Source organism: Pieris brassicae, chromosome 5 (genome assembly GCF_905147105.1).
Source record: "Pieris brassicae chromosome 5, ilPieBrab1.1, whole genome shotgun sequence".
Lineage (NCBI taxonomy): Eukaryota > Metazoa > Arthropoda > Insecta > Lepidoptera > Pieridae > Pieris > Pieris brassicae.
The window spans coordinates 9,135,791-9,149,163 of record NC_059669.1 but is presented as its reverse complement, the minus strand read 5'-3'; the positions used below and the strand labels follow the sequence as shown (position 1 = coordinate 9,149,163).

Sequence of the window (13,373 nt, the reverse complement as noted above, 5' to 3'; positions counted from 1 at the left end):
TCACTTGTCTCTGAGCACTCTACAGTATACATAAATATCATTATAGATAGATGTACACTGTACAGATAAATTATTTATTATTATTTCATTTAAATATAAATAAATTGCTGTTCGTTTATCTCGCGAAAACTCGAGAGCGGCTGGACAGATTTGACTAACTTTGATCTTGAAATATTTGAAGTTCACAAAAAGTTATAAACGAAAAACATGCATAATATATAAATAAAGCAACAATTATTTAATTTTCCAATACAAATCGTTCCTAGGTTCAAAAAAGTTGAGGTCTTTTGTTTTTTAGAGATAATAAATTAACAAAAATTGCCAAATATTTTTACGTTCGTTCAGAAATGTGTCTGTTTGATACGTTAGTTACCATATATGAGGTTCGATCTCTCGAATCGGTTTAGAAAGCAGTTTCCACAAACGATTCTATTGCAATCATAAACAAATTTCAATTATGTTATGATAATAGAACAGTCATATAAATGGAAAATTACAATCCCGAACATATAACGAATAAATGATTCATCAGAGAGTACTGTTTACTAAATAAACGATCACAAACATGCGTTCGTCGCGGGCACATGTTTAAAATCAGATTTTATTTATAGCCTGTGGTTTTCGAGTTATAAATACCAAGAAACCGTTCACTTTGCGTGATGTTTTAAGTCTAATTATAGAAAATGCATTTTAAAGCGGCAACGGGGAGGGTTGTTTCGTTAGTTCTAGAAGCTATTTTCATAAATTTGTAATACCTACATTGTTCCTAACTAAAGTCTCAAGAAGTCGTTATTTATACGGCCTCAAGTAGCAACTTTGTTTTGAGGACTTAATTTATATTAAATCTAAACTTTAAATCTATTAATTCGACTACATTAATTCATATCCTAACGCCTTTAATCTTTTAAGTTGATTACTGCATAATCATATTTTAAAATTTATATACTATGATAATTTATAATATTAATGCGGAAGCATACGCTAATGCCTATAAAACAGCTTCGAACTTCGAATTATTTCAATAGTATACAGTACTATGCTCACAAACAAATGATTTATATATGTAATAACAACTACTATGCAATTCATTCATTCAAAAGTTAAACTATGTCGATCTAACAGCCACTTTCCGGCTTCAGAAAATAGGGTCAAACTTTTGACATCAAACATAATGGGAAAAAGCTTACAATAGCGCTTTGTTGACGATGTTCTTACGTCGCGAATTCAGTCAAGGAATATGAAATATATTGATTTAATGAGTTTCAAACCTGTACCTTGGCCGAGCAAGTGTTATTTTAATATCACTAGCTGTCTTTATATCTAAAATCTCATAATCGTTGAAATGCCAGGTAAAGAGGACTGATCACCTGCCACTATAAAATGAAAATGATCAAAGGCACAAATGCAATCATGGCCCCAAAGGGTAACACGCCACTGGATTATTATGGAATAGACAATGTTGTAGTTTTTTGAGCCAGTTTCAGAACCTTAGTCATAACATTTTCTGCTTGTCAGAAATAAAGCTTGACCTACTTCCAATAGTTTTTACACACCCATACTATAAATTTAACTTTTAAATATTTTCTTTTTATATCATGTTATTGATCAAGGTCAAGGCTGAGAGATTCCGTGGGTATGAAATTATTCCTGGGTTTTGTTACATTAAAAATTAACAAATTCTCAGTTGTCCCAAATAAACAAGTCAAGGTCGTGGGCATAAAAAACAAAAACGTATGAGTTGTGATTGTTTACGCCTCGTTGCAATTCTGCCTTGACTTTGAGAATCTATTGTTACGAAACGCGACAACGAAACGACGTTTCGTCAAACGTAAAGGAAAACAGTTTGAATTAGGCTGAGTTCAGCAATCTACTAGCTACGGCTTCTCGCTCAAATTTTCTTAGTTTTATAGACAAGAGGCTTACGTCGGTGTTATGCCCCTATTCAGATTATTTCTTCAGCATTAAATTTATCATTTCATTATTATAATAGTATTAATCTGCCCGTAAGTAATTCGTGGTGAAAAGGATATTCTCGATTAGTTTCATCATCCTTTTGAGAATCGACTCCCGGTGGGGGTTTTCCCTGAGACATACGACCTCCAACTCTTTGAATTTTGAGTGTACTCCTCCCTCAAAGGCCGGCAATGCACCCACTAAAATTGGTGTTAATGGACTGCGATGACGGCTCTTTTTGGGCGTCCCGCAGGCTCGTTTGCATGCCTATTATATACAAAAAATATCCGCATACCCTGGCCATATATAAAACTGTGGTATATCGCCTTTTATCGACTCAATTTACTAATGGTTTTTATTACACTGTTGCGCACACTAAGAAGAATAAGTGAGGTAGTCTCCTAGTTACATAAAACAAAATTGTATGTTCCTCTCGGCGGTAATTTTGATTTGCGTTCCTTAGATAATCTAATTCTTGAAACTCCCATTCATAAAACTGATTTCTATGGCTCCTCCTTCACTGTGCAAAGTATCCTACTTTGGAATTCCTTACCAATTGATATCAGACGAGCTCAGTCTCTAAATTTATTTAAAAATCTTCTTTTTGATCATTTTCCTTCTGTCTCGCCTCGTAAGTAGCTACTACTTATATATATTAATTATGAGTCAATTAACCTTTGGCAGAGCTTTTACATGTCTGTTTATACATATTATTATTTATATTTTTTCATTGGATTTTATTTTATTTAACTTTAGTTATAGTTGCGAGTTAATTTGCACTTCTTGTACTTTACCCTCTGTGGGTGATTCTTTTTTTTTATTGCCCCAAAAAGTGAATGAATGAGATGATAAAAATATAAATTTAAATAAAGTAACTGTAATAAAAGGCTTTTATTATTATTACAATAAACTTATAGAATAGAGAACATAAGGTTGACTGTGTCTGCCCTCAGGTACACCTGCAGGGCCAGGTGTATTGGGTAAGTTTTTTTGCTACGCCAGCCCAACATTTATAAAACCAAATTTATTGAAATTCATTTGTTTTAATAAACTATACAAGTTAATACATAATTGCACACAATACATTTTTATTAGATATAAATTCCTTTAGAAATATACTTTTAGCGGATATGTAGTCACAAGTGCCACAAATATTTGTCGAGTCATGCATGATTCTTGTAACAGAACATGTAAACCATTTCAATGACGTCAGCAACTGTTTAAACTTGATAAACAATACATTAACGGCATACACGCGACTATATTAATCTATAAGGATGGCAGTTAATTTATTATATGTATCTACGCATAACGTACGCGGTACGCTGTCCATGTCCCAATGGGACAGAAGTCAAATACAAGTGGGGCAGCCCTATCTCTATATACCTTTTTACAAACCAATACTAGCACGGCATCTAATTCTGAATTGTATACTAAAGCATTTAACAAAATATGGATCGATTAAAGATCTTAAATAAATAGTATTATTACTCAAGCTCATAACAGCAAATGGACATACCAAATAATGAAATAAACTTAAAAGGATACAAAGAAATCTTAACTTAAAAATATACTAACAAGATTTTTTGTCCGATTGATGAAAAAAAATATTATTTTTATAATAACATTAACAACTCTCACCCCCAGGACGTTCTGTGTGCGCGTACGGTTAAAGAAAACATCGTGACGAAACCGGCATACCTTACAACCAAAAAATAGACGTATGCCTATAAGAAAAATAATCACGAAACGGATATATAAATTTGAGGGCCATTGGTTTTTAATTTTTATAACAGTACGATTGTGATGTTATCAACGATTCAAAAATTGAGAAATCTTATATTATAACAACAATAAAAAAAACAACAATATTTGGATTGTTTACGATTCGACAAGCATACAATATAAAATTAGATAAGGGCCCGTTCAAGCATTATTACATAAGCAGCTTTACTGAAATTTATCCCCCTCCCCTTCCTCTTGTCAGCAAAAGTATACAAAGGTCCCAAAGAGAATAGTACATAAACGTATTAATTTTTTTGTAGGAATTCTCGAAAATGCATATTGTTTTCAAGCATAGACCCACCACCCACTATGTGTAAGATGTGTAAAAAAGGAAATACTGCTCCAGTAAATCAAACGGGGGGAGGGGGGGGGGCTATAATGCTTACGTAACAATTGAATGGCGCCTTATATTTATTTAAAAAAAACAACAACACAAAAGCCACCCTAATAAAAGAGTTAATAAGACTCATTAATCAAGCGAGGAAGAAACTTAAAGCAGATTCAAAATTATCCTATTAATGAATATTATTAACATGAGACAACTAGGGTTCAACCATTTCCGCATGCAAAGAGCTGGGCTAAGATTCAGAAAGGCGAGTCGGCGATATGTCTGTCTTCCGTACGAGAAAACGTAGTTTTTAATATTTTGTAGATTACTATTATTTGATTAATAAACGTAAATTATGTATATGGCTATTGACATAAGGAAGTTTCTTTCGTTTCTGAAACTCACTTTTGGGGTATTCTATCTCCCAATAGCGACAGCTATCCCGACTTTACTGACTGTCTATGTCAAGAACAAAAGTTATATATTGTCTTGCTCCTTAGGTTTTAAGTAGCTTAGAAAATCGTGATACCAATTGCAAGTTAGTTAGCATTTTATGGGAGTTTTAACATGAAAAATGTATCAACTTACCAGCTGGTGAAAACGCTTATCAGCGGGGGTCGCCATAGCCTGTTAGTGTACAGTCAGCATGCATTAGTTAACTGTGCCACGCTGAAAGAAGAACGTGTCACCTTGTTAGTGCGGCGTACTTGGTTGATCAACTTTAATTTTAGTTGTAGTAACTAAAAATCATGGTAAAACTTAATTTATTAATTTGCTACTTTATTGAAAGTATAATGTATGAATTAACATTAAGATTTAATTACAAACACCAAATCAGTGTATCTTTTATCTTTATAAGTTATAGACAATATTTTTATACTTAATAATCTCAAGAATAATTTTAATTTCAGTACAGTAGAACAATTGAAGGCCAGAATGAAAGCATTGTCGTCTTTGGATCAACCAAGTATTAGGTTATGAATACATGGTCCATGCAAGTGTTAAGAAACGTGGTCGAACAAAAGGATTAATTACATGCTCGTACGATTAATCCAAGGTTGATTCTCTTTATCCATCTAAGAAGTTGTAATTGCTACAAATCGTTTGATACACAGTAAATTACAATTCTAGATTACGACTGGTAGCAAATACGATTAGTTTTTTAGAAATACTAAGGTGTTAAATGTCTTTTATGTTTATGCTACGTATGGTTAATAGTTAATTTATTTTAAATCTAGTTAGTATTTATTGATTTAATTAAAAAAGCTTGCCAACGCTCGGCACAGATCAGCTGATACACGGTACAAGAAAAATAAATTACAATATTTAATGTGACAAGCACTTATAGGTAATCTTAACAAACACGAAGAAAAAAATAACCCTAAAATTTAATTCTAATCTCTATAAATATAAAATTCTCGTGTCACAATGTCCGTTCCCTCACTCCTCCGAAACGGCTTGGCCGATTCTTATGAAATTTTTTATTCATATTCAGTAAGTCTGAGAATCGGCTACTATCTATATTCCAAACTCCTTAGAGATTAAAAAAAATGTTTTTTTTTTAAATTAAATTAAGGGTTGTACGTGTTTTTATGATACAAAAATACATACAATCCTTTATTTTCATCCCTCTACTATCAACCCCTATATAATATTTATTTATTAGAAAATTATGAACTCTGACGTTTATAAAGAGAAATATACACAGAAAAATCCAAGTCTTTCATTCCGGAAAACCAAACTGTCTCTGGGGTAGCATAGCAAAATGATCCATGTTGGTGTACTAAAAAGGTAGCTTAAGTAAAGTCACATAAAGGAGAAACGAAGTTCGCGGGGGCAGCTAGTAACTTATAAATAATTGATTTCAAAGTGTGAAGGGAATACTATGGACATCCGGACATTAGCTAGTATATTTTACACTTGCATTGGGGCTACGAATGCCTTATGCATACATATCTCAATATGACAGTTCTAAAATAAGGACTAAATGTGAGAGAAACGTGAAGTGATAGTCACCTTTCCGGAAATTGTATTACATAGGTTCAAAAATATATACAAACATGTATTGAAGGAAATAGATTTTAAAGAAACATAATTTTCGTTTTTTTTTTGTATTTGCAAACGAAAACGCGGTAGACAACTTAGTAGGTGGATAAAACAAATTGAAGAAATAGCAGGTGGCACAGTGCAGAGAGGAATAGAGAGAGGAAAAAAGGGCGCACAGATTAGAAATATGATTAAATGTATTTGAATTAAAACGGTATTATTATTATTATTAATCAACCAGCGCTAAAAAGATCCAATTATTTTCCGTTTTATATCCAACGCTGGATATCTACGGCATCTTGTCTAATAGGTTTAGCGAAGACCTTGTTTACCTGATATTTTTAAACGTCAGCGGAAAATCAATGCCAATGACAGTTACCTGTAACAAATGAGGATACGATTAATATGATATAATATATTAACCGACTAGAAAAAATCCGCAGAAGATTATCAACTTTTTTTAAATTCAAGCATTACTGCGCCTGCCAGTCGAAAATAATGAGGTGCTAGAACAATTTATGGGTCTTGGCCTCAGATTGTATCCATTTCTTTGATCATTTTTATTTCTTAGACAAGAAGGTCATCAGTGATCACCCTCTGTCTGTCGTTTCCTCGCGATGTTTTCCTTCACCTGTACGAGCAATTGTTAGATGCGTACATAGTCAGAAAGTCCATTGATGTACGCCTGAAGATCGACCTCAGGAATGAGGTTCAACGATGCTAAATGTGTGGTACATCGCTATTTGACGATGATATCGAAAACATAATCTTATTTAAATGTTTTAACGATTACATAAAAATTTAACTTCTCCTTAACAGCGGTGTTCAGTTAGCGAAATGGCGTTTATTACGGAGCCCTATCGGACCAGTACTAACTAAAAAACACAATACAATATTGACTTATATACGATTTTCTGTTTATCTAGCCGGAAAGCACGCTATTACGTTAGAACGAATTTCAATACATACATCTTGACAATACCATACAGCATACCGGCATGTTTTCCGAAAAAAAATACACGCCTGGAACGATTTAGAAAATGACCTTGAATCTATCAAGTCATTGTTGTATCTTAAATGACAATAAACTATGATAAATTCAATTTGCTATTCCAAAATCTTTCGCAAGAAAACTAACAAAGCTTGTAGTGAAATTATTTAACAATTGTCACTATCATATTATTATGAAAGAGAGTCATAGACGGACGACAAGGATGAATCTGATAAAGCCAGGGTGTCATCACCTGGCCTTACCAGATTCTGTACACCATCCAACCTTAATAAAGACTTTTGTATATATTATTCATAAAGTTTAAACAGACAAATATTTTTTATCTGTTACCACCAGCTTAACGTGGTTAATGTAAACTTAGATACATTTCATACTTTATCATCATAAACAACAATGTGTGTAATTATATAGTCTTATTATTTATGCAAGTAAAAACACGTAACAAAAATTACTCAAGTATAAAGGAGCTACTTTTACTTTTAAATAAATAATAGTTTAATAAATACGGCGCGTATTTTTTACTGCTACCAGAGTTACTACTATAATCGCTATTTGTATTTTCGTTTTGTTAATTTGCCGTCATGTTTGTAATTGTATCTTTATTGCATTGTGTTACGGTGTTATTTACTCTTGCTTTGGGCGTTAATGTTACCTCGTCTGTACATCTGTTACTCAGTCGTTTTTTGTTTAGTATATTTCTATAAAAGCCAAATTGAACACTTATAATTCAGAAACAAGACTTGGGGCTCTGGATCTTGGGCGATCAAGTCTCGTTTTTGAATATCTAATCTTATATACGAACACAAATACCTTATTAAAAATAGTATCACATTCAAACTTCAAAAAAATATCGAAGTGAAACCTCTATCTCTAAGTGTCATTCTAAATAACATATATTATGTAAAAGATTCCTCAAACAGCTGACAAAGACTTCCGCTCTAACTTCCCTAAACATAGGTACACCATAGAAATATGACTTCAGCATATACGTATCGGCTTTCGAAACAGGTCAACCGGATGTGGAAAGTGTAATTAACGCCGACCACAGCTTTCATACGAGGCGCCACACCACTAAATACATAGCATATCTACAAACCCATTCCTATAAACTATAACTCTTTTCGCGTGGCCATTTGACGAAAATAAATCTTTTCATAATATTTGTATTTTTCTAATCAAAACCTTCATAATATTTACGCGAGTACTATTTCATTTAAAGTGGAAATTTTCCCGCAGTAACGCAATTGCCAATTCGACGTGAAGACAATGATTTCCCAAGTAGGTTATTGTTCTTTGTGTTATGAATAGAAGATTTAAGGCACAATAACCTTTTTGGGGTCATGTCTTTTCGTAATCCCTTCGCTTCCCTGTATCAACTGGACTTATGAGTCGATCTTCGACAAATTCTCTTTGCAACAGGCTTGAAGCAGAGGGTCAAAGTGAACATTAAGGGTTATCAATGTTATGATTATAATACCTTACTCTCTCTATGTTATAATGAACGGCTCAAATGTAAGAGAAGATTATGTTCCCTTGGGAGTGTGCGAGGCGCTAGTTAAAGATTTAAGTTGACGCCTGGTATATAGTACCGGTGACTCCAGAGCTGGTGCTTTCCAAGCTCAACGAATAAGTATCGCAAACCAGCGAGGAACTGCTGCAAGCGCTAACGCTAGAGATAGAGATACACTGCCACAGGGACCAAACTTTTAAATATGTTTTAATTTTCTTTTTGAATTTTGAATTATTTTTATTACTATGTAAGTTAAGAAAATTGTAAACACTATATATATGATTGTTATAATTACTTATAATAATAATACCTTATTTCAACTAAACCAAGTTGGAATAAAGAAACAAATTGTTAAAGTAATAGAACTGAAAAAAACTAGGTTATGGAAAATTTTAACAGCGCACCGTGGACGTACTAGAAACAACACGGCACACCAATATATGTAGGATAAACTATACGTTAATATCTATAAATAATTAGGACCATTTTGTTTTTCTTCAATATTCTAGTATTCGTATTGGTCGCTTTCATATCAAACAAAGATGTATAAAGATTCTTTTACCACAGTAATGCGTTACAACTATTGACTCTTGCGTAGTAAGGCCCTATCCTAGATCGAATTGCTGTGGCAGTGTCCGCAATGGAGAGCTGGAGCACTGATGCGCGCCGGCCCGTTATAACAATTGGTTATTTCTGTCATTAATCTGTAATTTTATCATTTTTTTCTAAAATGGATTACTTGACTTGCGATAAAATATATCGTGTAAATTTAAAATCATGTTCTATATACATTTTCGTCATAAAATGAATTCAAAGTATCAAAAATTTACTATATTTGGATTGTATTACTATCCAGCGAAGATTAAAATCGTGTATCGATCTTTAAAAATGGATACATAAACTACTCAACTCCATCATATATTTTTTTACCATTTGCCATACTTCAAGAAACGATGATAAAAAATGGAAAGAAACAATGTACTTTTTTGGAGTTTGGCGACCGGGTAGGCCTTAACGTCTTCTTGACAGTCTACCTATTTTTAAGTAGAATAAATTGTGTAAACAACTAAAACAGCTGTCTTAAAGAGGATACATTTTATGATACTTTAAAAGTCATTTGATTTACGAGCTATAGTCGCCATGCGCCATAAAGTAATGAACTATTGTTTTACTTGACCACATTACGGTAAATCGTGACATGACGGTTGGTTCCACGCACTGATTCTTTACGGTCTGTTATCGCTTAGCCGACAGCCGTGTGTGAACATGTGTAACATCTGCTAATTATGCGGAACGATAACGCTGCAATGTGATAACTACCTTACACAACGATATTACGAAAGCACGCCTAAGAAACAGGTAGATATAAGAACTGCATTATTGCATTTTGAAACTTCATTAACCCATTTACACTCTGGCCACAAAAAATTGTTTTATGTGATAGGAGGCAAATCTTAAAAGGCTGGCAACGCACTCGTGAGCCCTCTGACATTGAGAGTGTCCATGGGCGGCGGTATCACTTAACATCAGGTGAGCTTCCTACCGGTTTGCCCCCTGTTATATAAAAAGAGGGCTCGGAATAGTGCCGACACTTTCAAGAATTGGCACAAACTTTTTTTTGAAGGACACTAACTCGAATTGGTTCCGAAATACTTTAATGCGCAGCTCGTTCCACATAGCGGTGGAGCGGGGCAAAAACAGCATTAAAAACGCTGATGTGGAATGACAAACGTCGAGGTAATACACGCTGATAGCACGGACGCCCTCAAAACAACCTAACTGCTATGTAAGCATAGCAACTATGTTAGAGTTGTGCCTAATTTGACTACAAACAATACCCAATAGTGACTATAATCACGTTTCACGTATTCAAAACCCTAAAAAAGAGGTTACTTTAACTTGTATAGTATATTATTGAAATTAGGTAATGTTTTGTATCTAATCTATTATAATGATTCCTCTTATTAAAAAAAAATATTATGTATAAGAAAGACCAGTGGCGCCTTTTAGGTCCTTACAACCTTTTAGGTCTGGGCCTCAGATTTCTGTATCTGTTTCTTGATCATTTATTTTCTAATAGGCAACTAGGAGACCAGCCTTCTATGCGTGATGCTTTCTTTGTCAACCTTGATTGTTAATTTTCATTCAGCTTCATACAATATATCTGTTTGTGCATAGAATAAAAACTTTACTAGTACCGAAGGGGACAATAAACCGACGGTAGATGTCCTCCAGCCGCTTCCGCTACTGATGAACCCGTGATGCGGATGCAATTATCATAACTACACTATTACATTATTAGCATCTGATAGGAATTAGAACAATCATAATACACAGAATAAAACAAAGGATATCAACACTACCTCCTCATGTTATTATTTATATACAATATACATTGTCTTTTCACTAACAAGTAATTTCATTCTAATCTTATTTACTAATGAGGCTATGTAACACAATAAAGTGTCCAATAACACTACTTACACTCTCTATCAATCGAAAGACTCTGTTCTTGTGTTCCATTTTTCACTAAACTGTTTAACACTTAAACTGTTTTCACTAACAATAGTTTTGTCCTTTTCAATCTACTCACTTGTCAAAAAGTTGAATAGACACATTAAAAAACAAAGTATTTTGTCGCCTTTGTATGTTCGCGATAAAGTCTAAAATAAATAATTAAATTAAGAGTAGAGTCCAATAGATAGTGATTTATGAGGAAGATTTTGATATGTTGTTGAGGTGTAAATTGGTTGGATTTGTTGGAAGAATTTAAGCTGTCTGGCACCATGCGAAGTCGCTAAATTATACTAATGAAAGTTCATTCGTTTATTCTACACGTTAGAATTAAAACATATACCGAATTTCATAACGATTGAATTAAATTAAAATAATTTAAAAAAAAAACACAAAATTGATAACCAATGAATTTGTTTAAAATGCCTTTCCGTTATATGCGTTATAAACGAATTTGTTTGCTCCTATCTCTAGTACCGGTACCAATTGAAAAAATATGTTTGTTTATTTATCATTTGTTATTACTAACATCGGGGTTCGTGTCATACATAGAATGTGTAATTCCTATAACACTCACTTCTTTAAACTTGATATTATCGTGCTTATAAGGGCCTTTTAAAATCGTTATTGTATTTTTTTCGTCTTTTGTATGTACTAGAAATTGCTGTTTACATTTTCATGCTAGTTATTATTTTTTTATTATCAGTAAGTGTCAGTGTTACTGATACTTTTATACCTTAAATCTTATCTGGAAAACAATGTAAGGAGACTTCTATTTTCATATATCTTGTTTTTGTGATATGTCTGTCATGTTCCTAATTAATTAATTAATTGAAATTGTTTTTTTTTATTCTACCCAAAAGCGAGTTTATAGCAATTTTACGTAAAATGTTTTCACATCAGGAAAATTGAATATAAAAGAAACCAAAATTAAATATAACCATTACTGGAGCTTGACAATGGTTTTTATGTAATAACTGTGGCTCATAATAAAATCATTAATTTCCATACATTTTTAGACCGTTTTACACAAAAAATACTTTATCATATCTTTGGAAAGATTTCAGTTATATTAATTACATTGCGCATATGGATTATTTTATATAACAAGCTACATTTTAAATAAAACACGGCTATGCCATTTTTACCTTTCAGAAGCCTGCTGAAGCCAAAATATAAAATTTCCTAACAACTAATACAACAAAACTACTTCCGAGTTATATGCTAATTTGAAGCAGCCGAAGTCGAGGGCACTAGGTCATGGAATACATTTTGGAAATACATTGTATGTTATATATGAATATATATCTATAGTTATTGAAACCATACTTATAACCGACTCACTACAAGAAACCCATTACTCATATATCGAAATCAGTCATCGTAAATTGTTTCAAGACATCGTTAAGTAAGAAATGAACTAATTTTAATAACGGGTGTTGATTGTCAATAGATCGATTACCGATTAGTCTTAGAAACTGCAGAAACATGCATAGATTTTTATTAAGTATTGCTAGTTCAAAAACAATTTGATAAAAAAAAATTTTATGTATTGAAACTTCGTTTCGCATTAATATGATTTTTTTAATATGGGACAGGTTTCTATGCTACCCCATAGAAACTGTTTTCGCGAAAATCCTAAGTACTAAATAAAATTAAATCTTTTCCATCTTGCAATGTTTTCTTCTATGACAACCACATCAGTTATTCCAGGAAAAAATAATAAAGAAAGACTCGAATTGAACCATCGAGATTTGAGCTTAGCAACTTATTATGGGATTCATTTTTTTATATAGTATATCCCATTTGTGAAGTTCAAAAAACACAATTTTCACTTTTGAGTAAACAAAAAATAATGATATACTTATTTTGTTTAATTCAACATATTTTTACAAGTATCACTATCATCAATATAGCAGGCACCTTAGGCGCTTTACTGAACGTATCGAAGAAATCTTGTACTTACTTGTCGTGGGAACGTAAAACATTACCATCCATGTCAAAGTAGGTCAACAAAGAAATGGTCATTTTGAATGCAGTTATACTTCGTACATTCACGTACTAAAGATATCAACGTGAATTGTTTAGCAATTGTTATTCCGTTATATGAATCTCAGTATTGCCATTTAAGAATTTATAACACGGAAATCAACAACTTTAAATCAAAATACCTTAACCTATAACATAAACCTACCTAACAATCTGATATCAAATTATTACAACAA

General features: G+C 32.7%; 1 protein-coding gene across 7 annotated transcripts in view; it reads right to left on the bottom strand.

Annotated features, from left to right (window-relative positions):
- The window catches only part of LOC123709374 (huntingtin-interacting protein 1), a 36,777-nt gene that overhangs the window by 20,941 nt on the left and 2,463 nt on the right, over window positions 1–13,373 (bottom strand). For 2 of the 7 annotated variants that reach the window (XM_045660657.1, XM_045660654.1), the window contains exons 2-3: window positions 6,445–6,491; window positions 4,655–4,735 (exon numbers count right to left, since the gene is read on the bottom strand). The exons of 4 other annotated variants lie outside the window; for them this stretch is intronic. In XM_045660657.1, coding sequence (XP_045516613.1) covers window positions 4,655–4,690 — 36 coding nt within the window. In that variant the 5' untranslated portion in view covers window positions 4,691–4,735; window positions 6,445–6,491. The remainder of the gene's footprint in view (window positions 1–4,654; window positions 4,736–6,444; window positions 6,492–13,373) is intronic. One more of the 7 variants, XM_045660656.1, reaches the window with a different exon arrangement.